The 27310-nt window shown below is 35.1% G+C and overlaps 4 protein-coding genes and 1 pseudogene across 5 annotated transcripts; 1 reads left to right on the top strand and 4 right to left on the bottom strand.

Moving 5' to 3' along the window:
• Positions 1–5181: 5181 nt before the first annotated feature.
• On the bottom strand, positions 5182–7165 carry LOC112998406 (PI-PLC X-box domain-containing protein). Its single transcript, XM_041006690.1, is given in 4 exon segments — positions 5182–5924; positions 6394–6528; positions 6530–6671; positions 6673–7165. Coding segments are annotated over 4 exon segments (951 nt in total). The 5' UTR covers positions 6819–7165; the 3' UTR covers positions 5182–5396.
• A 556-nt stretch (positions 7166–7721) lies between these two features.
• On the bottom strand, positions 7722–10567 carry LOC100798659 (pentatricopeptide repeat-containing protein). The gene has a single exon (NM_001370918.1). The coding sequence runs from the start codon at positions 10316–10318 to the stop codon at positions 8672–8674; it is 1647 nt and encodes a 548-aa protein (NP_001357847.1). The 5' UTR covers positions 10319–10567; the 3' UTR covers positions 7722–8671.
• An 817-nt stretch (positions 10568–11384) lies between these two features.
• LOC100776898 (translocase of chloroplast 120, chloroplastic) lies at positions 11385–16205 on the top strand. 2 transcript variants are annotated; one of them, XM_014763964.3, is made up of 3 exons: positions 11385–11533; positions 11830–13059; positions 13207–16205. In XM_014763964.3, the coding sequence occupies exons 2-3, from the start codon at positions 11860–11862 to the stop codon at positions 15961–15963; spliced, it is 3957 nt and encodes a 1318-aa protein (XP_014619450.1). In that variant the 5' UTR covers positions 11385–11533; positions 11830–11859; the 3' UTR covers positions 15964–16205. The 2 variants fall into 2 exon arrangements, with proteins under 2 accessions (XP_014619450.1, XP_003538983.1); XM_003538935.5 differs by having other exon boundaries at positions 11830–16205.
• Positions 16206–20615: 4410 nt separating this feature from the next.
• Positions 20616–22979, bottom strand: LOC100798129 (eukaryotic translation initiation factor 4B3). The gene is made up of 2 exons (XM_003537750.5): positions 21790–22979; positions 20616–20910 (listed from the first exon to the last, which is right to left on the bottom strand). The coding sequence occupies exons 1-2, from the start codon at positions 22851–22853 to the stop codon at positions 20841–20843; spliced, it is 1134 nt and encodes a 377-aa protein (XP_003537798.1). The 5' UTR covers positions 22854–22979; the 3' UTR covers positions 20616–20840.
• Positions 22980–25022: 2043 nt separating this feature from the next.
• Positions 25023–27304, bottom strand: LOC100776364 (probable magnesium transporter NIPA6; annotated as a pseudogene).
• Between the last annotated feature and the right edge of the window lie 6 nt (positions 27305–27310).

Raw genomic sequence — 27310 nt, 5'->3', positions numbered from 1 at the left:
GCTGCTTCTTCTGTTTTAGCGTTTGCTTAAAATAAAATGTGCGTACAAATATGAATTGGAATCATATATTGGTATAGCCTGTTGTAGAAAGTTTCTCATAAAATTCTTCTTGACAAACATTTTCTAAATCGTGCTCAACTAGAATAGCCTGTTTTATTTTTTTGATTGAATTGTTTGAGTGAGCATTTATAATATTAATTTTAGTTAAGATTGATTTTAAAGTGAAATGATTTATGTTTAAATATTTTTATTTAGAAAGTTAGTAATGAAATTCAATACAATTTTTTTAATTCAACAGAAAAGTTGTTTACCTTTAAAAAAACACAAAAGTTATCTAAATTTATTTTCAACTCAAAATCAATTTTTGATTATAATTAATTTCTCAGCATATGTGAGTTTGGGGTAAGAAATTGAAAAAAAAAATATTTTACATAAAATTTATTTTACAAAATTAATTTTGGAATAAATTAATTTATGCTTAAATATTTTTATAATAAAAGAAAATTAGTAAAAAAATTCAATTTTTTAATCCAACACAAAAAGTATGAAAAAAAAAATTCACCCAAAATCAAATTTAAATTCAATTGTTCAACTCAAAATCCATTGCTTTGTTTTTTCTTTTTTTTTTTTCCATTACTTTGTTAATTTATTGACTATATCATCAACTGATCACAATAATGATAAGTTTACTTTGACTTTTGAGGAAGTGAATCTTCAAAAACATCCCTTGACTCACCACGACTTGTTCTTAGTTGCAAGTGCTTATTTTTTATTTGAATAACTATTCAAATCAGCATTTATCCTTATCGCTTAACTTGGTCATCTCCATATTTTATTTTTTCACTAACTAAATGTTGTAGGACTAACTCAAGATTCATAATCCCATCGAACCAGCATACTAAGACCATTCTTGGCGTTCAAAGCCCTCAATTCAGTTTATTTTGCTTTAATTAATTTCCCTCAACTATTTATGGTTTTTTTGGTCGCAACAAGTTAACAAGTTATGGTTAAATAATCAGTCTTCAACTATTTATCCAACTATTAGCCCATTAAATAAGCAGCACATTAATATCTAGGCTTGGTTTTGTTGGAATTAACGTACATTAGGGTTTTGCTGTGATTCTTCATCATTTGAGCTCATGGTTACCTTAGGTAAGGTACGCCCCAACTGTGGTTATAAACTTGGTGTGGTGTGGTTTTTCTCAGCAGCAATTCAGCAAACATTGTTTAATACACTAGCACTCGAGCGTCTACTCTGTTCTTCCTTTGTTTATTGTTTTTGGATCCACAATTCCACATTTTTTTCCCAATGATTGTGTTTGCTTTGTAGCAACTTGTTCAGAGGTATTATCACATTCGTTGTCTTTTGTGCACAACATCATACCCATTAGGCCATTACCCAACTCCTTGGTGATGATATATTTCACTCAATGAAATTCAATGAGTACGTTTTGACTCTACCTCTTCCAATTTCCTGTTTTTAAAAGCATTATTGCGATAAATCTTGTCGGAACTATGAACCTTCTTGGGTTGGGAAGAAATATGATTTGTGGCATTATGAGAATATTAAACTTGTTTTAAATTTTATTTTATTACACTAAATTCAAAAGATATCTGTCAAGTTAATGTAATAAATTGTACAATTATTTTTTGAGACAAAAAATTATTTATCATATTAAATAATGTGTATTTCACTGTACAAGAATTATATTTGAATATATATTAAGGGGTTTAACTCTTCTTTGAGCATGATGTGTTGGTGTTTTAAATTTTCTAATATTATTTTTATTTTTACGAATAAAAAAAACTCGAATATTAATGGATGTCAATGATAATAAAATCTCCTACGTTTAGTGATCGCATGATGTAGTTGCCTATGTTTCTTTAATGAAAAATCATTACTCGACAAAAAATAAATTGATATTTGTAATTTTATTTTAATTTCATAAGTCTTTTTATGAGTATCAGAAAGCAATTGTGTTTGGTGTCCAGTTGAGCACTAGACATAAACGCTCCTTTATCACTAGAGATTTAAACTATGATTTATATATAAGTTTTTAAACTTAATTCTTATGGTTATTTAATATTTTGTCTTTTCTCTATAAATATCTTTTATGGAATAGAATTTACTCTTTTTTTTTTTTTTTACAGTAAAAAACTCAACTCATTTCATTAATGATGCAATTGTAAATACACATCGAAATCTGATAAAAAAAAAACTCTCAGGCTTGCATATATCATGTTGCTACCATGGGAAGGGCATTGACAAGCTCTACATAATAGTTTGGATTAAGGGAGAGTATATATTTAGACTCTCTAATGATGGAGGGAAGTTCAGAAAAATCTGGAGCCCTTAGGATGCAACCCGAATCATCCCTACAGCAAATTCCCCAGCTCGTCATATTTAACTCCAGATGGAATGCAACATCCCCGTTACCTTTAATGGTCCCATGTCTACTCCAACCAGCTTGTTGTCCTCTAAGGACCCAATAATAGAATTTACTTGAGAGTTGATACACACAATTAAAGATTAAATGTGGAGCTTAATAAAGATTGAAAACTCTATTCAACGTAGGTTTTGTCAGGCCCAAATTTTAGTTACAATTATTAACATCTGAATGGTATAAATTTATTTTCAACTTCACATACCGTTAGTATGATTTGCAAAAAGTTAAAGCACTAAACAACAAAAAATATCATTCTTTATTTGCTTCGAAAAGTAGTTATGCAAGAATAAAATATAGAATTAATTTTATCATACACTCTTCACTTTTTTTTTTTTTATCGATTTACTCTATATATTTTATTAATTAGCTATCATATTATCATTACATCCACTTTCCTAACTTCTTATTTGTTGGATAGAAATAAAGTAAAGAAATATATATAAGAGGGAGCCAAATACTAATTTTCTATCATTTGTTTGAAAAACCATAGGAAAGATAGAAGTTATTTATCTGAAACTTACAAGAAAACTAACCAGAAAACGTTTCTCTTCTCCCCCAAATTGAAATGAAATGGGAGAGAAATGATCTCTCTTTTTTCATTTTTTAGGTTTAATTTTATATTTTCAAAGTAATAAATAATTTTATTAAGAAAAAATTATTAGATTAACTTTTTATTATAATAAAATATATTTTTATATAATTTATTTATTTCTTTCTACTCTCTTTTTGTTTACTTTGAATAAGAAATTATGAAATTTACCAACTCCATTTATTCTCATTTTTATCCATCCAAACAACATATATTTTTCATTTTATTTCATCCCTAATTCTATCGCTCCTATTTCTATCATCTCTATTTCATTCTTAATTCAAACAAAGTATAAAAGTTAATCAATCACACCAAATAATTTTACTTAGAAAAATATTTTTAAAATAATAAAAGAATTTTTAGTGAATGGTTCTCTTAACAAATAAATATTTAAAAATGAGATATAAAATCCATTTTTGATTATGAGTTCTTTTTTGTTGAACAAACAAGTTCATATTTTTCAAGTTAATGGAGAATATTTAAAGCAATTAGTTTGTAAGTAATTTTAATAATAATAAGAAATAAGGATTGAAAAAGTAAAATTTTGAGAATAAATGAAAATTGAAAAAAAAAAGTTTAGAATTGTATAATAAAATAAACAGACATAAATTCATAGAAATAAGAACTTGGATAAGCATGATAACCTGCTGAACCTTTGTCCATTTTTGATTATGAGTTCTTTTTTGTTGAACAAACAAGTTCATATTTTTCAAGTTAATAGAGAATTGTTTAATATTTAAGGCAAATTAGTTTGTAAGTAATTTCGATAATAATAAGAAATAAGAATTGAAAAAATAAAGTTTTGAGAATAAATGAAAATTGAAAAAAAGGGTTTAGAATTATGCACTAAAATAAACAAACATAAATTCATAGAAATGAGAACTTGGATAACATACATGATAACTTGCCGAACCTTTGCCAATTTCGATGATAGACGTGTTAGTGTTTTGAAAAATTAAGTGATTGTATATCAACTCTATTCATTGTAGCATACAGTTTTATATTTATAAAGGACAACTCCCAATAAATCTTCATTGATTTTCGACCTCTACACTATTGATGACTTTGTCTTCAATTTTCAATGTTAATAATTTTGGTCTTCTATCTTTATCCTTGATCACCTCTATCTTCAATCTTCATTATTGATATCTTCTAGTGTCTTGATACTTTTAAAATATGCATTTCTTCACTGTACAATTAACCAATATTAAAAAATTATTTCTCAATACTTCATTGAAGATCATTTTTTGATAATAAAAAATGTCGACGTTAACACTTACAAAAACAAATAACCATTTATTAATATTCCAAAAATTTATCTAAGAACTGCTGTAAGTTGTAATTAACTTGTAAGCCCTTGAATCTTTGATCCACTTATAACAGCTTGCAATGGTGGGCGTAAATTTTTGTATGCTTGCATTCGTAAGAGTATCATTCCTCTTCTCTAATGGCATTACAGGACAGCCCCACCCTTTCTTGGGTCTAACTTTCTCCGGTAAGATGATAAATTTAATCGCAACAATGTTCAAAAGATTGAACTTAAATAATCGAGAAGGAGATTGAACTTAAACTTCGTTATTAAGAACTAGTGTCTTGTAAGACATTAGGAAGACATTACGTAGAAAAATGCTGTGGAAAAGATCGATTTAATGTTTGTGAAATTTAAGAACCGATAATTATTGTCAAAATTAGAAATTTATTCGATTGGCTTTGTAATGTTAGAGACCAAATTGATAGTATTTATTGATTTAAAAAATTAGATAAAGATTGATGGACAGTTGTAAAAGGTAAAGAATTAAATTTGCGTTAGTAAACGGATAGATACTTGCAAATTTCATGATTTAGTTTCGTGTATACCTCGTGGAACAAGGCATTCCATTATTGCATTCTTGGAGCAAAACTAACCAAAGAAAACACCGAGGTCAACAAAGGGCAAAGGATTGGAGTGCACGTCTACAATTTTTTGAAGGACAAAATCAACTGGAAACAAACTTTATATCTGGAACTTTCCGATCTCTTTCCACTAATATAAGTGTAATTTCCTCTGTTGTCATCCTAGTTACGGTTTTAAACAAGGTACGAACCACAAAAATGAAATGAAATGAATGCAAGTAAAAATTAAAAACAATTGAATTTGCATTCACATGACACCACAGAACAAACCATTGTTTATTTCCAAATCAGAAATTTCCACCAAATATACAATCACTTCTAGAAAAACATAAAAATTCTAATATTAGATGACCCCATCAACCATGTGATCCAGCTACACTGCTACAGAAAAGAGACAGAACCATGAACAAGAAAAAGAAACAGCAATTAAATTGAGTTACGAGCATGAGAAAAGATAATTTCAATTTTCAGGCTCTACCCTCAACCCTGGCACATGTGAGTCCAACACATGCATCAACGAAATCCTGGTCAATGAAATCCGTAGAAAAAATCTGCAGTCTATCTGCATACCCTTTGGAGAAGCACTGACTCATGAAGAGTCTTGCAAAGCCATGAGTTCGCTCAGTGACAGGCTTCACACACAGAACAGGGTTATCCGCCACAGGCGTAACGATGTTCTCCACCCTGTAAAAGTATTTTCTGGAAGTAACAGGTTGCTGCTCACTCAAATGCTTCATGTTGCTCTCAAACTTGGTTGATGGCAAATCAGTGTTGATCCAATTATCCCTCAAGTACCCTGCACTCCACAGAGGACTCCCTGTCTTAGGCTGTGGTGATTTTATTGGCTTCCAAACACATATAACTCTCTTTGGTAGCACTTCTGCGATGGTCTTTTCAAAAACATTTTCATCATGGGGAACTAGGTAATCCCCCAGTTGTTCCTCAAGGTACTTGTTGAATTCCGGAGGATCCTCGTGCCCAAACTCGGTTCTAACCTATGATGCAAAGATATCATACGTCTATCAGATATAATATGTATCCAATAGTATACAGCAATACAATTATTCTAAAGTTAGATAGGATATGATAAGTATAAGATACATATCTAAGTATGTATAACAATTCATAAAACATAGTAAATATATAATTACATGTCTGTGAATCCAAATTATGACCATATTTCTTGAACATTACTCCCTATTGTTTATAAATTGGAATAATATTATCAATTTCACTGCTTTCTTGAAATCATCTATAATAAGGACAATTTTCATTTTTTGTTCATTAAAGGAGAATGCTTCTATGTTTCTATGTCTCTTATAATGTATTGGATTTTTGTAAAGACTTGGATACTTCGTTGTATCATTAAAGTATCCAACAATATCAGTATTTGACACCTATAAGATACGTGAAGCAAATATAAGATATGAGTATAGTGCTTGATAGGTTCTAATTAGTTCTAACCTCGAGGATGATGATCTCGGACTGAGTTTCTGATAAGAACTTCTTGACATCTTTGATGACAACATCGATGCTGTATGTAACGAGGACTCCGTGGCACACTTTGCGATCCTCCTGCACCCGAATGTCAATCACCCTTTGTCCCCAACACAAGCTGCTGGTAGATGGACAAGGATTGTCATTGAGCAAAAGGCCGAGTGATGCATGGGATGCCAATCTTATTGGTTGCAGAATCATGGGTTCCAGGCCAAACAATTTGTTTTGTCACAACTTTCTCAGGGTAGCTCAGACATCCATTTTTTTCTGTCTGAGGGATGATAATCTGAGCCGGGGCAGTCTTCCCCAGAGTTTCTGAGATCAGACAGAGTTTTTTCCTCTGTATGGATTGCCTTTCGTCTCTCAACCTGTTTCGAGACCTTGGAACCCATCAAAGATGAAGAGAGGGACAAGGACAACAACAACAACAAGAGGAATTCCTAGTTCTTCCTCTTCTTTTTCTGTTGTTGTTGTTGCTGCTGGAATTAGCTGTCGCAGCTTATGACTTTGTTGTTGGTGGTGGGATTTAATATAAGGCATTGTGTCGTCAGAATGGATTGTTTTTTTAATCAATGGGAATGGAGTTGCTGAATTGGACAAAGGTTGGGAAATATTATGAAATGATTCTTGTGCTTTCTTTCACTCAATTGTTTTTGGTTATCTCTTAGAATTTTGGCTTTGGCTTTTGGATAGGAAGGACTCATCAATTAGCCTATTGTTGTCTTAACGTCGTGGGAACCTTCGCTCTAATTATTGGCAAGGAGTTATAACCGAGAATATATATTATTGGTTGGTCCACTTGTATGGCTGTTGATTGTTGAAGCTTCTCTGACTTAGTGTTTGTCTTTGTTTATTCACTTAATATAACCAATTTAAATCGAGAACAAATGATCACGTGTCGAAAAAACAAAAGTAAGACCAATTTTATTTCTTGATCGGCCTTTAGTATTTTTCCCTGACAGCCAGATTTATCTGTGATAGCGAGAAGATATTAAGAAACAAATGATCAGACACATACATGGATATTAGTAGTATAGGCTGTAGAGAATGAGAATCTCTTCCAGATTTGCTCGTAACTTACAAACTAGTGGCTCAAACTTCATATCAAAACCAGAGATCACTTGTTTCAAGTTTTACCCTCTGGTTTTGGTGTGATGATGAATCTTGTCATGAATCTATCAGTCTAGCGTGGCTTGTCTCGCTTAGTTTTGTTTTCTGTTCATGTTTGTCCGCTGTCACGTTTTAAAAAAGAAAATATAATTAAACATAAAGCAAGAACCTGTAAAGAACTTGATGCCTTTCATTAATAATAGTGCATACTGCATATTATTGACATGATACGCGGATGCATGGTCAGACCTTTCTTTTATAGAATAATAATATAGAAATATAGATGCTAAGTAAGCTCCTATTCCTATAGGAGGAAAAAATCATCTTATAAGGAATCCAATTTAATTCCCTGAGCCTTGCATAAAACATCAAACTGATGAAAACACCGCCAACAGTCAACAGTCATAGTATATTGCTTCATCGTTCCCACGCGATTCAACATGAAGCATTTCAGAGAATGAGCAGAACATTTGTGAACTAGAACAACGTGAAAATTTCCTCCATCAAATGCTCCCACAGGAATCTCTCACCTATCAATGACCATTAGGAATTCGATTTGTAATTTCACAATTAGCATTCCCATATTCCATGGTCAAGCTCTTACGACAAACATTCGAAGTCATATAAGGAAAGAGATCTGCTTCGAAAAAATAAGGAAGATCTTTGATAGGGAATTTTTTTTTGTTATTTCGTTCAGTTGGTGAAAAATACAAACAAAACAATGGGTGAAAAGAAGGAAGCAAGAAATCTTTCCCAAAAATCAACTGTCTTCTCGGTTCTTCCCACCCACCACTGTTGTCCTTCCTCCTCGGTTTTTCAGGAGGAAACATCTATTAAGTAATAAGCATAACAATGTGGAAGTTCAACTCTGCAGAATCTGGTATCAGCAAAAAGGAAGTGAAAAGGAAAAAAGAATAATGACTTAGTAAATGGAAAATATATTCCTGCTCTCTACAAAAAATCATCTACTGGGAAATTTTTTTATCTAACTATCACATTCCAAAGTTAGGTAGTGGGGCATGGTCTTCCATGTGGTTACTTAAGTGCCCTCAAAGCTGAGTATGTTGTTTCCTTCAGAGGGTGTGACATGTCTAATACAGTGAAAGTATGAACCTTATCATCAATTTCAATCCGACTAATAGCCTGACCCTTTCCTCCCCTGTCTCTCATCCAAAATATGTCTTATTTTCTCAACCAATTCCCATTTCCCAAGTGAAGCATATGTACTTGCAAGAAATTCGTAGGCAGCAGAAGATTCTGGCTGCAATTTAATAAGGAATGCAGCTACTTCTGTCTCATGATCTATATTCCCATGCATTCTACATAGACCCATCGAAGAATTACAACCATGGTCACCTGGATTACAATCCATCATCTGCAGATCCTTCACTGATTTATTAAAAGATCTAGCTTGACCCAAAAGATTAGCTAAGCGAGTATAGTGTTCTTGGTCAGGGACGACACCATGCCCACCAGTCATGGACTTAAATAACTGAAGCCCTTCCTGAACAAGACCTGAATGACAACAAGCATTTAGAATGCCAACAAAAGTGGCCCTATTTGGCTTCACTCCTAATTTTAGCATATTATATAGCATCATAATTGCTTCTATACCATACCCATAGTGAGCCAGTGCCAATATCATCGTGTTCCACAACACTACATCCTGCTTATTTCCAATGAAATTAAAGACTTGCATGGCAGTTTCCAAGCTTCCACATTTTGAATACATGTTAACAATAGCACAAACGACAACATTATTAGGTTTGATGTTATTCAGCACCAAAAAAGCATGTATTTGTCTACCATGCTTCAGTGAAGCAATAGTGGCGCAAGCAAAGAGGCAAGTACTGAGTGTAAATTGATCAGGTCTAACTTGATGCCTGATCATTTGTCTAAACACCCCAATTGCTTCATAACCCATACCATTTCTTGCATAGCCTCTAATCAAAGATGTCCACGAACAGGAATTGCTTTTAGGCATCTGACTAAACAACTCAGCACCCGATTTCATGTCCCCCCATGTGGCATAACCCGAAACCAATGTCGTCCACGCACGAACATCCCTCACAGGCATGCCATCAAATAATCTCCTCGCGTCTTCCAACTTCCCACACTTGGCATAAGCATCAACAATTAAGCTGGATATAACTACATTGGACGAAAATCCAATAACTAAAACCTGCCCATGGATCTGCCTACAAAGTTCAAAATCCTTCAACTTTACAGAAACAATCAAGACACTGGCAAAGCTAAACTCATTATACCCCACAGACAATCTCCTCAAGTGTCCATAAAATCTCAAAGCCTCAGCAAATCTGCCCTTGTGTGCATACCCAGCCACCATTGAATTCCAAGATACATGATCCTTGTGAGGCATTTGGTAGAAGAAGCTCCTAGCTTGCTTCAGCAAGCCCAATTTAGCATACCCAGAAAGCATATTGTTCCAGGTGTACAAGTTTCTGTCGTCCATTTTGTCGAACACCTTGCGTGCCTGAACGAAATCGCCGCAGCTGAAGTACATGGAGATCAAGTGGTTGGCAAGAAGCGTTGGGGGGCGTTTGAAACCGGTGAGCTTCAAGTGGAGGTGAATCAACTTGCCCTCTCGGTAAGACCTGGTTTTGGAGCAGTGGCGCAGGAGGGTGGCGAGAACGTGAGAGGGTAAGCGAATGCCCTTGAGGCGCAAGAGGTCAAGAGAAGAAACGGCGTCGGGGAGGGAAGGGTTGGAGAGGAGGGACTTGACGATGCAGAGGTTGTGGAATGAGGGAGATGGCATTGGCATTGCAGAGAAAGACCATGTGAATGTGAAGTGTGTAAGTGTAACTTGAACAACTTCATCATCTATGTCAGCGACGATGAATGTGAATAGGAAATGAAATTGGAGGAAGATTTTAATGGTGGATTCGTTAAACCAGCTCCGGCCACCATCGACGGTGGATCTCAGCAAAACCAATATGGGTCAACAACGCATCGGCCTGCGCCGTGCTTTAACCGAACCGTATTAACCCCAACTTTAAAATAAAAAAATCCTAGTTTACTCTGAGAAAAAACATTTTCTGTTTTTATTTTTTTGTTTTTACTTTAAATGGAAAATTTTCACTTATTTGTTTTTTGTTTTTTCTGATATTTGTATGTAAAAATTAGTAAAAACAATTTTTTCTCTATTTTCGTATAATTTAAAAAAAAGAAATAAATTGAAAACAAATTGTAAGATTTGTAATTAAATGTAAAATGATTTAGCATCTATTTTAAAATTAATCTATTAAATCCAAAAAGTATATATTGAAAATATACACTTGAATAAATTATTTCATCATTGTTATTATTTCAGTATATGATTTATTAATCTTTTTGTTTTAATTTATAGCAATTGTTTATTATGAATATTATTTTGAAAATTTTAAACCAACTGAAAGTTTTGATTGTATTATTTAATATTTTATTTTAAATACAATCTTGGATGATATGTAAATTATTATTAATTCTTAAAAAGATAATAATACCTAAAAAGTTAGATCAGAAATGTGAATTTGGTTGTAATATATATGAGACTAAACAATATTTATTATAGTATTATTTTATTTGATATAATTATACAAATAACTCCAATATAGTGAGTGATTTACCTATGATTTATTCCTTTTTAATTTTATAATTAATTATTTTTTTACATAAGTATTACTTTTATGTTATGTTCTATCTACCTCCCTTCATCAAACTTTGACACTCCTTGTGCCATGTTTGGCAAACTGGCTTGTGAAATAACATTTGATCCACGTGACATTGACGATGATTCCTATGCGGCTCTCCCCAGCGTCCGATCCATATCTCTGAGGCGAATCTGCAGCCGTTCATCTGTCCTTATCTCTATATTTCACTCGACCTCTTTACTGGCATTTGCGAGTAAAGAAACCCTCCTTGGTCGTGTTATGAAATACACAACTCAACCTCCATTTCATTTCCACCCCAAACTCACTTCCTCTCTCATAATACACAGGTTAGCATTTCTCCTTTTCCTTTTTTTTTATGCTAAACCCTAATCACCTGCCTCTCATTACTTCATTCCATTACTCTCCTCTCTCACCATTATTATTCTTTCTATTTCTAACGCTTAATTCCTATCGGCCATCCATTTTAATTTATTCTTTATTGCTGTTGAAACTTGCAATTCTTATTTTGTGAATAGTAATTCTTAATGTTTCGTTCCTCCGCCTCCGTTTTTTCTTATCATTATCATTATGTCGGTTATATGGCTTTCTGATTCCCCTCCCCCGCCCCCTTTGTTGAATCTAGGGTTTTTGAGTGACATCCGAGGATTTTGTTATGGATTATGAGGCTGATGGTTTTGGTGCCAATGGCGAGGGAGAGAGCAAGAGAGTAGTGGGTGGTGAAGGGGTTTCTGAGGAGAGTGTAGCGGGCTCTGATCAAGTCAAGGGTTTAGAAACAGAGGAGGTTTTTCAGGAGGCAATGGAGCCACGGGAGCAGGTCCATGATCAAGGATCCGAACTCAATTTGGAGGATACGGTAGTTGATAAACAATATGATGCTGAAACCGGTGTTGCATTGACTTCTGCTTTGGCGGATGGAAATACTCCAGATGCCGCGCAGGAGCCCGATTACTTTAAGGAGGCTGTTTTGGCTGATGCTGACTCTGGGAAGCTGGGGGGAGATGATGTAATTTCTGAGCAAGACTTGGAGGAAAGGGATGGGCAGGGAAGTGATAATGTTCATCTGGATGGTGTTGATTCTGGAGTGCCTGTAGATGGAGAAATTTTTGATGAATCCCATGGTGTGGGGGATGATAATCTGGAGAGTAGTGATGGGGGTGGTGGAAAGGAAGAATCTGGGTTAAATTCTGACAGAGAGATGTTAGTTCAGGAGAATGGTACTATGGTGGATGAAAATTCTGGTTTGGTGAGTGAGAGGGCTGAAATCGATGATTCTGAATTCATGACTCCTAGAGAAAATGGTGGTATGATATTTGAGAATGGAAGCACAAACAAGGTCGATGGTGTTGCTACTGAACCTATTATGGAATCTGAATCCAGTGAGGTTATTCCAGCCCAAGGTACTGATGCTGGGGATTTGAAGGAGTGTGGCTCAGATACTGAACTTGGAGATGACAAGATAGAGGTAAAGTTAAATGCTTCAGCTGATCCTTCTGGGGAGATTCAAGATGATACATCTGAAGAAGTACACGACAATTCGGCTCACATGACTTTAGAACATCAAGATGAAGTAACTAGGGATATGAAGGATGATTCTCTGGGCACTAATATGAGTCACGAGGATAGAAATGGTGAAGAAATGAGTACTGATGGCATTCAAAATACTGAAGTAAGAGATTATGGTAATGGCCATGCTGAAGCTGAAAGCTCACCACCCTTTTTGGAAAATTCCTCTACTAATCTGACACCGTCTATTCAGGAGGCTAGTGCAGCTGAACCAAAGGAAGCAAGTAATAAGGATGATCAATCTCAGATTTTTGATGAAGAGCATAGAGATCATGACAATACTTCTGTGGTTGAGGAGCCTGAAAGCATACAGGAGAAGATTATTCAACAGACAGGCACCACTCCTAGTGCAGCTGAACCAAAGGAAGCAAGTAATAAGGATGATCAATCTCAGATTTTTGATGAAGAGCATAGAGATCATGACAATACTTCTGTGGTTGAGGAGCCTGAAAGCATACAGGAGAAGATTATTCAACAGACAGGAACCACTCCTAGTGCAGCTGAACCAAAGGAAGCAAGTAATAAGGATGATCAATCTCAGATTTTTGATGAAGAGCATAGAGATCATGACAATACTTCTGTTGTTGAGGAGCCTGAAAGCATACAGGAGAAGACTATTCAACAGACAGGAACCACTCCTAGTGCAGCTGAACCAAAGGAAGCAAGTAATAAGGATGATCAATCTCAGATTTTTGATGAAGAGCATAGAGATCATGACAATACTTCTGTGGTTGAGGAGCCTGAAAGCATACAGGAGAAGATTATTCAACAGACAGGAACCACTCAAGTGACTGGAGAGCAACATGTTCAACCTGCAGCAGATATTTCTTCTTCATCTAAAAGGTCTGCTGGTACTGTGCCTACTCCTGTCCGTCCTTCATCTGAAAATTCTCCTGCTGCTGGGCCCACTCCTGTTCATCCAACTGGCCTTGGTCGTGCAGCTCCATTACTGGAACCTGCATCTCGGGTAGTGCAGCAGCCCCGTGCTAATGGTGCCGTGTCTAATACTCAGTCCCAGCAAATGGAGGACTCCTCGAGTGGGGAGGCTGAGGAGTATGATGAGACACGTGAGAAACTTCAGATGATCAGGGTGAAGTTTTTACGGTTGGCTCATAGGCTTGGGCAAACTCCCCATAATGTTGTTGTAGCTCAAGTTTTATATAGATTAGGACTGGCTGAGCAACTCCGAGGAAGGAATGGGGGTCGTGTTGGTGCTTTTAGCTTTGATCGTGCAAGTGCAATGGCTGAGCAGCTTGAAGCAGCAGGTCAGGAGCCACTTGATTTCTCTTGTACAATTATGGTCCTTGGAAAGACAGGAGTTGGTAAAAGTGCTACCATCAATTCTATTTTTGATGAGGTTAAGTTTAATACCAGTGCTTTTCATATGGGAACCAAGAAGGTTCAGGATGTTGTGGGAACAGTGCAGGGCATTAAGGTACGGGTCATTGATACGCCGGGACTTCTACCTTCCTGGGCAGACCAGCGAAGCAATGAGAAGATCCTCCACTCTGTTAAGCACTTTATTAAGAAAACTCCACCTGATATTGTGTTGTATCTTGATAGGTTAGATATGCAGAGCAGGGATTTTAGTGATATGCCACTCTTGCGCACAATAACTGAAATTTTTGGGCCATCCATTTGGTTCAATGCCATTGTGGTTCTGACTCATGCTGCATCTGCTCCTCCTGAAGGCCCTAATGGTACTGCTTCCAGCTATGACTGGTTTGTTACTCAACGTTCTCATGTTGTGCAGCAAGCCATTCGTCAAGCAGCTGGTGACATGCGTCTCATGAATCCTGTATCCTTGGTGGAGAACCATTCTGCTTGCAGAACAAATAGGGCTGGTCAGAGAGTATTGCCAAATGGCCAGGTTTGGAAACCTCATCTGTTACTTCTATCTTTTGCCTCCAAAATTCTGGCTGAAGCAAATGCTCTTCTCAAGTTACAAGATAGTCCACCTGGGAAGCCATATGTAGCTCGAACAAGAGCGCCTCCATTACCTTTTCTTTTGTCAACCCTTCTCCAATCAAGACCGCAGTTAAAGTTGCCAGAGGAGCAGTTTGGTGATGAGGACAGTCTTGATGATGACCTTGGTGAATCATCAGAGTCTGATGATGAAAATGAACATGATGACTTGCCGCCATTTAAACCTTTAACTAAGGCCCAGGTGGAAGAGCTGTCTAAAGCTCATAAGAAAGCATATTTTGATGAGTTAGAGTATAGAGAAAAGCTTTTGATGAAGAAGCAATTGAAGGAAGAGAAAAAGCAACGAAAAATGTTGAAGAAAAGGGCAGAATCAGCAAAAGATCTGCCAAGTGACCATAGTGAAAATGTGGAAGAAGAAAGTGGCGGTGCAGCTTCTGTCCCTGTTCCCATGCCAGATTTGGCCCTGCCTGCTTCTTTTGATTCTGATAACCCCACTCACCGGTATCGTTATCTTGATTCGTCATCAAATCAGTGGCTTGTAAGACCTGTTTTAGAAACTCATGGATGGGATCATGATGTGGGTTATGAAGGGTTGAATGTAGAAAGATTGTTCGTTGTCAAGGAAAAGATTCCTTTATCTTTCTCCGGTCAGGTTACTAAAGATAAAAAGGATGCTAATGTTCAGATGGAAATATCCAGTTCAGTTAAGCATGGGAAAGGGAAAGCAACTTCATTAGGTTTTGATTTGCAAACTGTGGGGAAGGACTTGGCTTATACATTACGCAGTGAGACAAGATTTACTAATTTTAGAAGAAATAATGCAACTGCTGGTCTCTCATTTACTTTACTTGGTGATGCCTTATCATCTGGGTTGAAGATTGAAGACAAATTGGTTGCTAGTAAGCGATTCAAGCTTGTTGTCAGTGGTGGTGCAATGACAGGGCGGGGCGACATTGCTTATGGTGGCAGTTTGGAGGCCCAACTGAGAGATAAGGATTATCCTCTTGGTCGTTTCTTAACTACGCTTGGCCTTTCTGTTATGGATTGGCATGGAGATCTTGCTGTTGGGTGCAATGTGCAATCTCAGATCCCAGTAGGACGACATACAAACCTTGTTGCCCGGGCAAATTTGAATAATCGAGGGGCAGGGCAAATAAGTATTCGATTAAATAGTTCAGAACAGCTTCAAATTGCTTTGATTGGTCTCATCCCTCTCCTAAAGAAGCTAGTTGGTTATCATCAACAAACGCAGTTTGGACAATACTGATAATGATAGTTTTAGTTTATTTGAGCTGGAGCACTTTCATGGTATTAGGGAATGATTTCAAGATGGCATCTTTCATGAAATGAGTGATACTGAATTTCGTTATGTTTTTTATACTCAAAAGTTTGTCTTATTTGATCATAAAGCAGTACTTTTCTATGTTAGCGATTCTCTTTTGGTGCTTTTGTTATGTTATGCTGCTGAACTCTAAGAATTACATCAATTTTATTCTTGTCTTCTGCGTATATATTTAAGGCATTGTAAATTCTTCTCTTCTTTCTTAGAATGTTAATCACTTGTACCTTTCGGTTTCTCCATACTCTAATGGCAGTTTGTGCTCTAAGTGCTATTCCCTTAAATTTTGCTTGTTGGTTTTTAGCCCGTCACAGTACCTTTATTATGTGTCTATCATCCCATCCAAATCAACACAACCGCAACTTTAAATTATTACAAAAATTCATTGGGACTCTGCCAACCAAGTTCCAAAAGATGTCCTGCCTTTTTTTCCCTTCCATGAAAGAATGATCGAGAAGTGTTTTTTTTTATTTTATAAATATTTTGCGTGAATTATTGATTGTGTTGGGCCATTTTTTTTTCTCGGCCTTTTATGACGGTCCTCGATGCAAAATGGTTGGCGATTGTGATACAAGAACTACATGACAAGTTGGAGATAAAAAAAAAAACCTACGCGACAAGGGCAACGCCATTGGTTCATGTACTGTTTACTTTCCCACCGTTTGAGTATATCCAAGCAAATTATCGGCTGGTGCTTGTGATTAGTGAATGCATTATCTCATTCAAAATAAGAATGCAAGTTCATGTTTGTCACCAGTGGCCAAGACAAGTGATTTTTTTATAAAAAAAATATTCATGTAACATGCAAATCTTCTAGAGTAAATACCTACCTACCAACCTATCTCTAGCAGTAAATATCGGCGCCATGCATGGTTGTGTTTGGTGAACAAAGAATCATTTAACAAGTGTCTTGTTCTTTTTTCTGCACCTTCTTAACAGTAAAAGTTTTTTTTAAAAAAAATAATTAATGAAGGCTCTACAAATAGATTTTAGCAAAGCCCAAAGTAAGAAGGCCAATGGGATAGAGTCGGGAAGAAGAGACGTTAACATACACCGTATTACCTTTTACCAACCCAAAACAGAACAAATTAAAGAAAGTTAGCAATAATAACGTATCATACTGGTTATATGATTGTGAAATGGACAATGATTTGAGGGATTGTATAACTTACCTTTGTAAAAATGGGATTAGAAAATCCATCAGTGCAATTAATATCTATAATCAATCATTTAGAAGAGAAAATTGCAGCAATCATTTTTTATGGAATTGTTTATTTCCATTTTTATTCAAAATAAGTTAGACAATCTCACCATTTAATTTAATTATGATGACTTGATGATTTTAACATATGATGTGCACTTATAATTTAATGATGAATATTTAAGTCATCTTATGAACTAAGTAGGAGATTATTAGATTTTTTTAATTTAAGAGTGACTCGTGTAGTTATAAAATGATTTTAAACTAAAGAATATCTTATATGATGGTTGTTACGCTTAAAATGTTGTAAAGTCATTTTGAGATTAAGAGTTATTAAAATCATTTTCCTAGGGTTATTTTGATCGACAATCAAATTTAAATGATGAATTTGAAAAAAGATGTTATGGGAGGTTGGTTGGTTAGTTTTCATTCTTAAAGGACCCTCACGTATGCAAATCTCTCTCTCCTAGAAAAACTTTCAGGGGAGATACTGTTCGTAAGACAAAACTAAAGGGAATAAAAGAAGAGAAAAGTAAACTAAAAGTGAACTAAACAAATTTGAGACGTGTTTAAGTAGGTTATATTTGTAACTAATAAGGAAAAAAAATCGGTAGATGAAAGTATGTTTGGAGAATTGAATGTAAAAGAAAAATTAAGGTAGAAAAACGATATATGTTTTTTAACAAAGAGCATACACACTTATAATTTTAAATTTTCTTTTAGCATCAATATGTAGTCATATTATTTTATTGATTGATTTTCTTAAAACCTTAGGCTCATTAACTACATAGAGATCCATTGGCCTAGTTAAAGATAAATTTGTTAATCTATTTATAAATTTTATTACAAAGTAAACATTTAAACATACATTTAATAGGTCAAGTTAGGCCATTAAAATGGCCTATGCAAAGAAAATAAATACTACTGATCAAACTTTAAATTTAATGAACTGATCAATCATGGCCTAACTCGTTTTGTCCTTAATTAAGTGTCTTTCATTCCCAATTGAGGAATAAAATACTTCAATTGATGAATTTGAAGCAATATAAACTTAAAAGGAGGGGTGAGGAGCTACACTGCAAGAAATAATAATGGCCTTATTCCATGCTACTATTCATCTAAAAATGAAAGCATATTATACTTTCTAAATCAGGGTGATTGATGTTGAATTGAATAATCTTAGCTAGTGACCTCACAGGAGAAAAAACGAGCTACTGCAGATAATCGTTTATGGACAACTTGAACTCTGCCAATAAGGTCCTCATTTCACAACTTTGGAGAGGGTTGAGAATGGTGCTTAAATTTTCTATTTCCAAATTATCTGCCACTATTGCACCTCTTTGCCTTGAAGAGAAAAAAAAAAAAAAACAACATAATTTAATCCTAGTGAAGCTTAGCCAAGGCCAGGAGAGTCACCAACATTCTAAAGCAAAATTCTATTTTTACCTTAACACATTAAGATGGGCGTCAAAGATGGCCATCATAAGAATTCAAAAATGGATTCCTAACAACACCCAACTTCTTCCTTTGAGCCCATCCCTTTTTAGGAACTGCTTTTATATATATATACTGCTTTGAGTTTGACGTAACCATATTTAACTTGCTACCTATCTTAGTCAACTATAATAATGTAGTAATACTTTATATGTGGCTGCGTGTTATCAGATGTAATCCCGTGAGCGATATAGTAATACTGCAATTTATTACCTATCAATAAGCTATAATAATATAGTAATACTTAACCCCCTGGTTGTATATGGTTCTTTGTTTATGTTTAGCTAATGGAGGATTTACTAATCATATATAGATCACACAAAGGCAAAGCACTGGTGTTGAGGTTGAACGAATACTTGGATCCATTCCCCTGACCCTGAAAATGAATGGCTCATACCATACCATCACAGAACATATATATTCTACAAAAATCAAAATACAACGCCTCATGAGATCTTGCCTGCGTTGTCTACCACTTGTGACTTCAGGGACTCAGTCATGCCCTTAGGATTCGACCATTTCTATTAAGTTGAAACAAAAGAACAACTAGCTGTTCTTTCGTTAACGTGTCGTGGGTTTTTTAACATCTGTTTCTGGATTTCACTTCACTTTTGCTTTTAAGAAACACATGTATTTCTCTCATTTTCTCATCATCAGTCGTAAATCCTCATTTTTTAACTCAAAATTGATGTCATCACTTTAGTTGCAATTTATTACCTATCAATAAACTATAATAATATAGTAATATCCTTCATTTAATAATGTTAAAATTACTTTTTAATTAAAAATGACACAGTTTCATAAAATTAACTATATTTTTAAACAAATGTGAAATATATATTTTTTCTTTAACTAGAGAGATTAAGTAAAACGGGAGACACCCTATGCCTAAATTGACACGCACTCATATGTAGGGGGGCAAAGAAGCAAAACAAGGAGTGATATTCTTAAAGTTGGAAGGTCGAAAAAGGAGACAGCTTTATCCTATTGGCTTGCTCAAAAGCATATGCAAATCTCACCCTTTCGAAATTATGCTGAATGGTCAGTTAACTCAAGGATTAGCATGCATCTTGGTGTTTTCTACAGTTCTTCCCGTTGACATGCCTTTCAGAGTTCGCTTACTTTAAAGCTAGTGTTTTAAGAGCTCCTCTAAGATGAGCTCCAATTGAATCATTTTCTTTTCAAAGGCTGTTCCCAGATATTTGTACACAAATGGAGCATAAATAGAGAAAGTTTAGCCGATGATAGCTGCGTCCACTATAAGCCACAGAAGTAATAACTTTTTTGGTCCGCTATTTTACCACACCCTGCTAATACAAACGCTAATGTTTATATGTATATTACATAACTGAGAATTTTTGTTCGAACAGGTGTAGTAATAGTCCAAAGCTTAAGGATGAAGCTAGGTTAAGCTGCTGCATCTAATAATGTTAAAAGATAGATGCAGTTGATGCTTCAAATAAATTGGAATTAAAGTATATTTTGAAAGGCTTACCCGTCCTCTCAAATTCTTTCAACGTGCAGACAGCAGGCAGTGTCGTCTGCAACAATTATTAACACAAGGATGCTTAACGTAGGTCACTCTAATAATTTACTAGAGCTGCATATTGATCTCTAATCAATAACCATTTGCAGAATTTTATTTTGAGGAGAAAGAAAATCAAGTCGTTTACTATGTCAGATTACCGGGTAACAAAAAGCGCCAGAGGAAGAAGCCTTTGTTATTCTCTGCAACGAGAGGGATTCTGAATATCTGAGTTATCCAAGGCGCATACATATATTATAATTGAGTTGAACATGAACATCCTTTGAAACGAAATTCATCACGAAAATTACTTATATAGATTTTGAATGATGTGGTGGGGGTGGGGGGATTACGGCAACATTTAGCAACAAACATGTTCATAAAAACGACTATCTAAGCTACCAACACTGCTATCAAAAATGTCTCTCAACTGTTTCAGTATTAATCACTCACAATAAAACATGAAAAAGATAAAGACGGACAAAACTTCAATGGGAAACAAAAATTAAGTTTTCGAGGTTCAATGTTCATTTCCAACTCTCTTATCGATCAATCTGCAGGGACCAAAAGTAAATTGACAGATCTTCAATTTTCCTCAACGTGTTCATCTTCCACTTCCTTTTTTTGATCAGGTTCATTTTCCACTTTCTCAGCACTGCATTTAAGAGCAAACAGCTCAACAGCATTACAACTGGGGTTAAAAATAACAAGTAACAAACATACTCCATTATGAGAAGATAGAAATTATGGCATGTTCTAAGCACAATGTAGGATTATGCATGCTCCGTTCCATTCAAATGATGACATTTCAAGCTTGCTTAATTAATGATGGGGTCCACCACTAACACATCCATCATTTTTTTACTAAAAACCAAGGCTTAAATGATAAAAATATGGAAATATTGTACCAAGTCCATTATAAAAAAAATAGAGTAAACAAAATTCAGCATACGGTACTCTACGAGCATGTAACAATTTCTGCTTGAAGATCTTCCAACAATCAATCAAGTCTTAGGCTAGCAAAATGACCCAAAGCCTAATAGTAACATTCTTCTCATCCAGGAGAGACAGACAGCACCACTATAATGCTTAAAAACCATATTGACATAAAAAAATACAGAAAGCTCAGTAACCAAAAGTGTTATTGAGAAACTGTGTTGAAAAAATTCCAAAAATCAGTACTCTAAATTAGTTGAAAAAAGTACATAACATTGGAAAGGTGAAGGTTATAACTAGCATCTCATCTGCATTAGATAAAGTAACACATTGCACACACACAAATAAACTTATGGGAACTGGTTGGAAAGTGCAAATTAACATCCCTCCCTGAGCACATCACAACCAGGCGAATTAACAATTCGGAGCCCTTAGTTCATTTACTTTCCCATTCTGGTATCAGCTAAGGGGACACAATGAATCAATCAATCTTAAGTTCCTCATTATTATAAAAGATGCATAGCACATTCTCAAACACAAAAACAAGTAATGATGAAGTAACAACCATGTTGGGTTGTTATAGGTGTCAATGACAAACCTTTTAGGGCGATCATCATCAGATTGGGGCTTCCTCCAACTCCTCTCAGTGCGACTTTCAGGCAAAATAGCACGTCCTCCACCACCACCGTTGGAGGACCCAAAACCCCTCTTTCCAAACCCATCACCACCACCACCACTTGTCTCCTTAATCTTGACGCTCTCAAGCTGCTCATCAATCTTCTTCCAATCCTGCCCTTTCTCCGCCAAAACCTGCTCCCTCGGCCTCGCCTCTCCGAACGGATTAACCCCTTTAGGCTTCCCCACATTATCCCCTTCATTGCTCACCGACAGTGTCCGAGGTTGCAACACAAGCTTCGGCCTCCCACCAACACCAACACTCTCGCTGCTACCAATGTTGGACTCACTCTTCTTCTTATTGTTCCAATTGTCGGAATCCGCGCCGCCGCTGGAGCCGAATCCAACAACCCTCCTCTCTCCGCCGCCGTTGGAGCTGAATCTCCGCCCCTCCGACGGCACAAAGCTCTTATTCGAAACCCAACTATCAGATTCATCCGCACGAGACTGCGAATCGAAAAACCCTCCTTTGTCCCTCTCCCTCCTCTCAAACCCTCCTCCAGAGGGTTTCTTCGACGCAGCCCAATTATCAGTTTCGTCAGCGCGCGAAGGGGGAAGCTCCCGATTGGAATCCCTAGCCCCAAAACCATTTCTCCTGGGCTCGTCAGAAACCCTAGATGAACCCCAGCGGGAATTGGAAGACTCGTCGCCGCCGCCGGAGTTGTTCCTGTTGGGGCGGTCGCCGTAGTTGCGGAAGCCGCCACCGAGGCGGGTGCGGTCGAGCTCCTCGGCGGTGCGCTGGCGGGGGCCGGTGGGGAGGACGACGGGATCTTGGTCGGCAAAGGAGGTGTCGGGTTTGGCGGTGAATTCGGCGAGGGAGTAGGTCTGGGCCTTCTTCTTCTTGGGCTTGGCAGCGGCGGCGGCGAGGGAGGGGAAGTCGGCGAGTGGCTTGTCGTTGTTCTGTTGAAGGAGTTCGGCTTCGTGTTCCTCGGAATCGAGAGCCCACGCGCCGGGCTTTGACCACGCAGAAGACACAGTAGCCGCCATTCTTCTCTGATGATGATGAAGCAGAAGCAGCACTCACCACCGTCCTTTGATTTTTCTTTTTCTCTCTTTCTTCTCTCCCTAACAAACAGCTTGCGTTTTTCTTCAGCGAACCACAGCCACGCGGTGGACACATTTATATACGACCTCAGACCATAGTATTTCTTAACGGTGCCAATTACCCTCCTCTTGTTTTCTTTAATAATAATATTAAAATGGCCAAATCAACTATTTAATCCTTCATTTTTTTTCAGTTTAATCTTTTATCAGGGGAAAAAAAATTTAATTTTTTTTAAATGATTAACACTTCATTTTTAAATAGATTAGAGGATTAGACTGAAAAATAAAATTAAGATAAAAGATTAAATTAAACCAAAAAATAAGATAAATGATCAAATTGAATGTTTTAAAATTTAAATGACTAAATTAAAAAAAGATAAATAATCAAATTGATATTTTTAAATGATGAAAGATCAAACTGAATAAAAAGAATAAGATATAGTATCAAATAAGTCATTTAGTTCAGTAAAAAAAATAAAAATAATGTCCTTTCGATGCAAAATATTTAAATAAAGATTTGTGTATTTTTCATAAGTTCATTTTTCTGATTTTAATATTTATAAGTTTGCGTGTTTTTAATTTTGGTTCTTGTAAAATATTTTATGTTTAGCTATAAATGAAAAAAAATAGAATATTAAAAAACTAAAATTAAAAAACATAAATTTACAAAAACAAGAACTAAAAATGAAAAAAAAACTTACAAACCAAAATTGAAAAGGTACTTACAGATATTAAAATTAAAAAAATAGGAACCAAAAATAAAAAATACTAATTAAGAACAAAAACATATTTAAGTCAAAAATTAAATTCTAAGAGCAATGTTGATTAATTTTTTAAAATTGGTATGGTTATACTCAAGTTTTAATTCCTGTAATTTTTTAAATTACTAGTAATTAATTATTGATGTAGGAGTTTAAATCGAAATTGAAGTGTGACAATAGGAAGAATTCCAAACTAAACTTTAAAAACATAAATGACAAAACAAAAAATTTAAAAAAAACAAAGGGATAATTATTTAGCTGTTTTAGAATTGTAAGAATTGGAAACTAAAATTTTAATATATAAATGTCAAAACAAAAATTAAGAAAAACAATAAGAATAATTTCTTGGTAGTTTAGTAGATATACTATTGATTCACTATAGGCTGTTAATTTTTCCACATATATGGTCAATTTTTGGTTGGTATAAAGAAATTAAAGAACAATAGGCTATTAATTTTAAGGAAAATGATTTTAATATTTTTTAGTTTGCTTTTTATTATTAGTTTAAAATTAGTAAAATTATGAGTAGAAGCCATTAACAAATTTTAGCAAATAAAACAGTGTTAATGAGAATGCATCATAGAATAGGCTAAAAAATTGTTTTGGTCTTTTATCATATTTATTTTGTTCAAAATAATTATTTTTCTCTTTTAAAAAGTTAAATTTGATATCTCATCTAATTTAAAAAGATTCAAATGATTATTCAACTATTTAAATATATTTAATATTATCCTTTAAATAACAATTAGATAAATGGTCATTTTGAATATATTTAAATTGTTGAAGTTGAAGGAAAATTTTAAATCTTTTTAAATAAGATGAAGTATTAAAATAATCTTTTTAAAAGATAAAAGATCATTTTAAATCTTTTAAATAAGATAATGGATGAAAATAAAATTTTCAAGAGAAACAACCAATCTAAACATTAAAAAAATAATAAAAATAATGGTCGTTTAGCCTATAAAACATGTTCCTACCTTATCTCTTAATTTCATATACCACACCACTTATCTCACCAAAATTTCTTGAAGAAAAGGAATCTATGCAGATGACTGATGACGTCTCTCAGCCACATTCATTGACAGGTATTTCTAATGGATGTTCTAATTCTGGTTTTAAAAAAAGTGGAGAAAGTTTATCAACATTAAGATTAACAGTTTAACACGGAGTTCACTTCGAATTGAAGCAACAATTTAACGAATTATATATAAACCATAGTGAGGAATTGGGACAGAACAAAGTTTCCAAAAGATAGATGCCATGCAAAACTACCACTAGCAGGTTCTTTGATGCGAATAACTGTATTAAGTCATCTTTGTTTGCTAGTATCCTCAGGTCTGGAGAAAGAAAATCAGGATAAGAAATAGATAACAAAATAATTCACTTTTTACTTCTGAAGATCAGAGAATAAATATCCTCAACATTTTCAGCGGAAGCCAACAAGAAAAGAAACGATAAACCTAATAATTAATTAAATGAGAAATACAGACGGAACTATATGAACAATTGCTCACTTCCTACCAAAAAAAATATATATGAGAAGAAAAGTTACACTGGCTAAGATGGACAATGGACCAGGGCATAAGATCGCTCCAAAAATTTCATTTGTTGTAATGAGACAGCAATCTCATTTCCGTTGGAAAACGATTCGGCACTTGATCACAATTAGCATATCACACGTATTCTGGGATGGCTCCAGTTAACAACTGCATGCAAATAGCATGCGTAGAAAATGGTTAGAAAACTATAGCACCATCGATGCTTGAATTCATTAAGCTCAAGGACAAGCAATGCACATTGCAAATGCACCACATCATGTGACCATGGACACGCTCACGTCATTGTATTGGCACTGATGGAAGATGTTCTCGCACATCAACCTAACCTCCAAGGAAAACTCAACGTTCTAGGTAATCCGAATCGTGTATAAGAATCAGGTGTTCATTCTCAACATCCTTCATCAAATCCTCACCTATAAACCATGTAAAGGTCTCTGCATCAAATAGATAAGATACCATCACTTCATCAGGTTTAATTGCTATAGACAAATCCCTATGAGTTGTAAGAGTCTATAAATGCATTAGCAAACAAATGGAAACTGGCATGAATCAGATTAAAAGCAACATGTTATTCTGTACTTTGCATATTGGATTCTTCCTGTTCTCTAGTCATGTGCAATATGATTGTTCCTGTAAGAACAGTGATGAATCCACATATCTCAGAGGCTATGCTGCTGATATCCTGACCGGGACCAATCCTGAAAGTAAACAGTCAAGTTTGTCATATCCTATTGTTCAGCAAAAAGAAAAGTTTGAGATATCACCTAAGGAATAAAAAAAATGAGTATATTATCATACCTTAAACATTATTGCAGTGGCAATAATAGTAAGAGTGGTGAACATTACATAATATACAGGCGAAACAATTGTGGCATTGAATGTATCCAGAGCCTGCAATAGTTTAATAGTAAAATAAGCTCAAGATTTGTCAAAAGCAAAAGGGAGTTATACTTGTAGTCTTACAGATACATCATAGACGGATGATAAGAAAAGTTGATACCAGTGGGAACCCAAAGAAACGTATCAGTTGAGAAAACACTACTGGAATTCTATTTGCAAGTATAAAAAAATGTTTGGATCAAGGATGTGGAAAGAAAACCTCCCGAGACTAAGTCTAATTACATCCAGAGGACAGGGCTGTTCACAACATTGTGTTTTATACTTCTCTGTATAACTTTCAATGGATCATGTTTGAAGATCTGTATCAAGTTCATAATTAAATTTTTTTCCAGTTCATACGTATTTCAATATGAGAATTCAGCATGCTTGGTCCATGACTATCAACTATATTAATGCTTTCCTAGAATTGTATCAACTGCAGTGCATTATTTAGCAATAACAATTACTTCTCACCATAGCTGCAAATGTAATCAACAGATCAAGTAGGGCCTTGTTTTGTTATCTATATGACTAGCTGTTTATAGTTGTGCATGAAGGGCTTGTCACTTGCAAGCCATTGCCTTATAGAGAGTATGAGTTCTATATTGATTCTAGTTTAATCGAATTCAAAAAGCTACGCTCTATTGCTCTATTTACCAAAACTAGAAGACCAACCCTTTGATTGGTTTTCCTCTTAAAAACAACTATAATAACAAAAGCCAAGAGGGTTTGCCCCTGCCCCATGGAACAGCACTGGAATAAGAAACCATAAATCATGCATCAAATGCAGGCCAAACTGGCAAAGTTTCACCACCCACTCACCCTATTAAGGTAATTCAACTGTGTAATGACACAGATTATGGCCACGGTAAGAAAAAACCAAGTCTGAGGATAAACTATTTGACTTATTCCATCAAGTGTAAGCTTTATTGCAATTCCAATGGCCTTTATGCTCACAACCTGAAAAATTGAAAAATTCATGTACAAAGTAGCAAGTATACAGTTAGTCCAAACGTTGCAATATCAAGATGAAACTTCATCACAGACAGACAGACATAATTACCGTAAGTGAGCCAACTAATGAACAAATTCCCAAGTAGACCAGCATGTTAGTCTGTCCATAGTGAGGTTCAAAGTGTATGATCAAGGCCAAAACTACCGAAACCATTGCCATCACATAAAAACAGAAATGCTGTTGAAA

Source organism: Glycine max, chromosome 11, assembly GCF_000004515.6.
Source record: "Glycine max cultivar Williams 82 chromosome 11, Glycine_max_v4.0, whole genome shotgun sequence".
Lineage (NCBI taxonomy): Eukaryota > Viridiplantae > Streptophyta > Magnoliopsida > Fabales > Fabaceae > Glycine > Glycine max.
This window is presented reverse-complemented; position numbering and strand designations above follow the sequence as displayed.

What these genes read in the sequence shown, in the direction of transcription:
- LOC100798129 (XM_003537750.5), bottom strand. Translation starts at nt 22,853, where the DNA reads ATGGCGGCTACTGTGTCTTCTGCGTGGTCAAAGCCCGGCGCGTGGGCT. An exon ending in GATGATGATCGCCCTAAAAG is followed by an intron (nt 20,911 to 21,789) that starts GTTTGTCATTGA and finishes TCTTAAATGCAG; the next exon opens with TGCTGAGAAAGTGGAAAATG.
- LOC100798659 (NM_001370918.1), bottom strand. Translation starts at nt 10,318, where the DNA reads ATGCCAATGCCATCTCCCTCATTCCACAACCTCTGCATCGTCAAGTCC.
- LOC100776898 (XM_003538935.5), top strand. Translation starts at nt 11,860, where the DNA reads ATGGATTATGAGGCTGATGGTTTTGGTGCCAATGGCGAGGGAGAGAGC.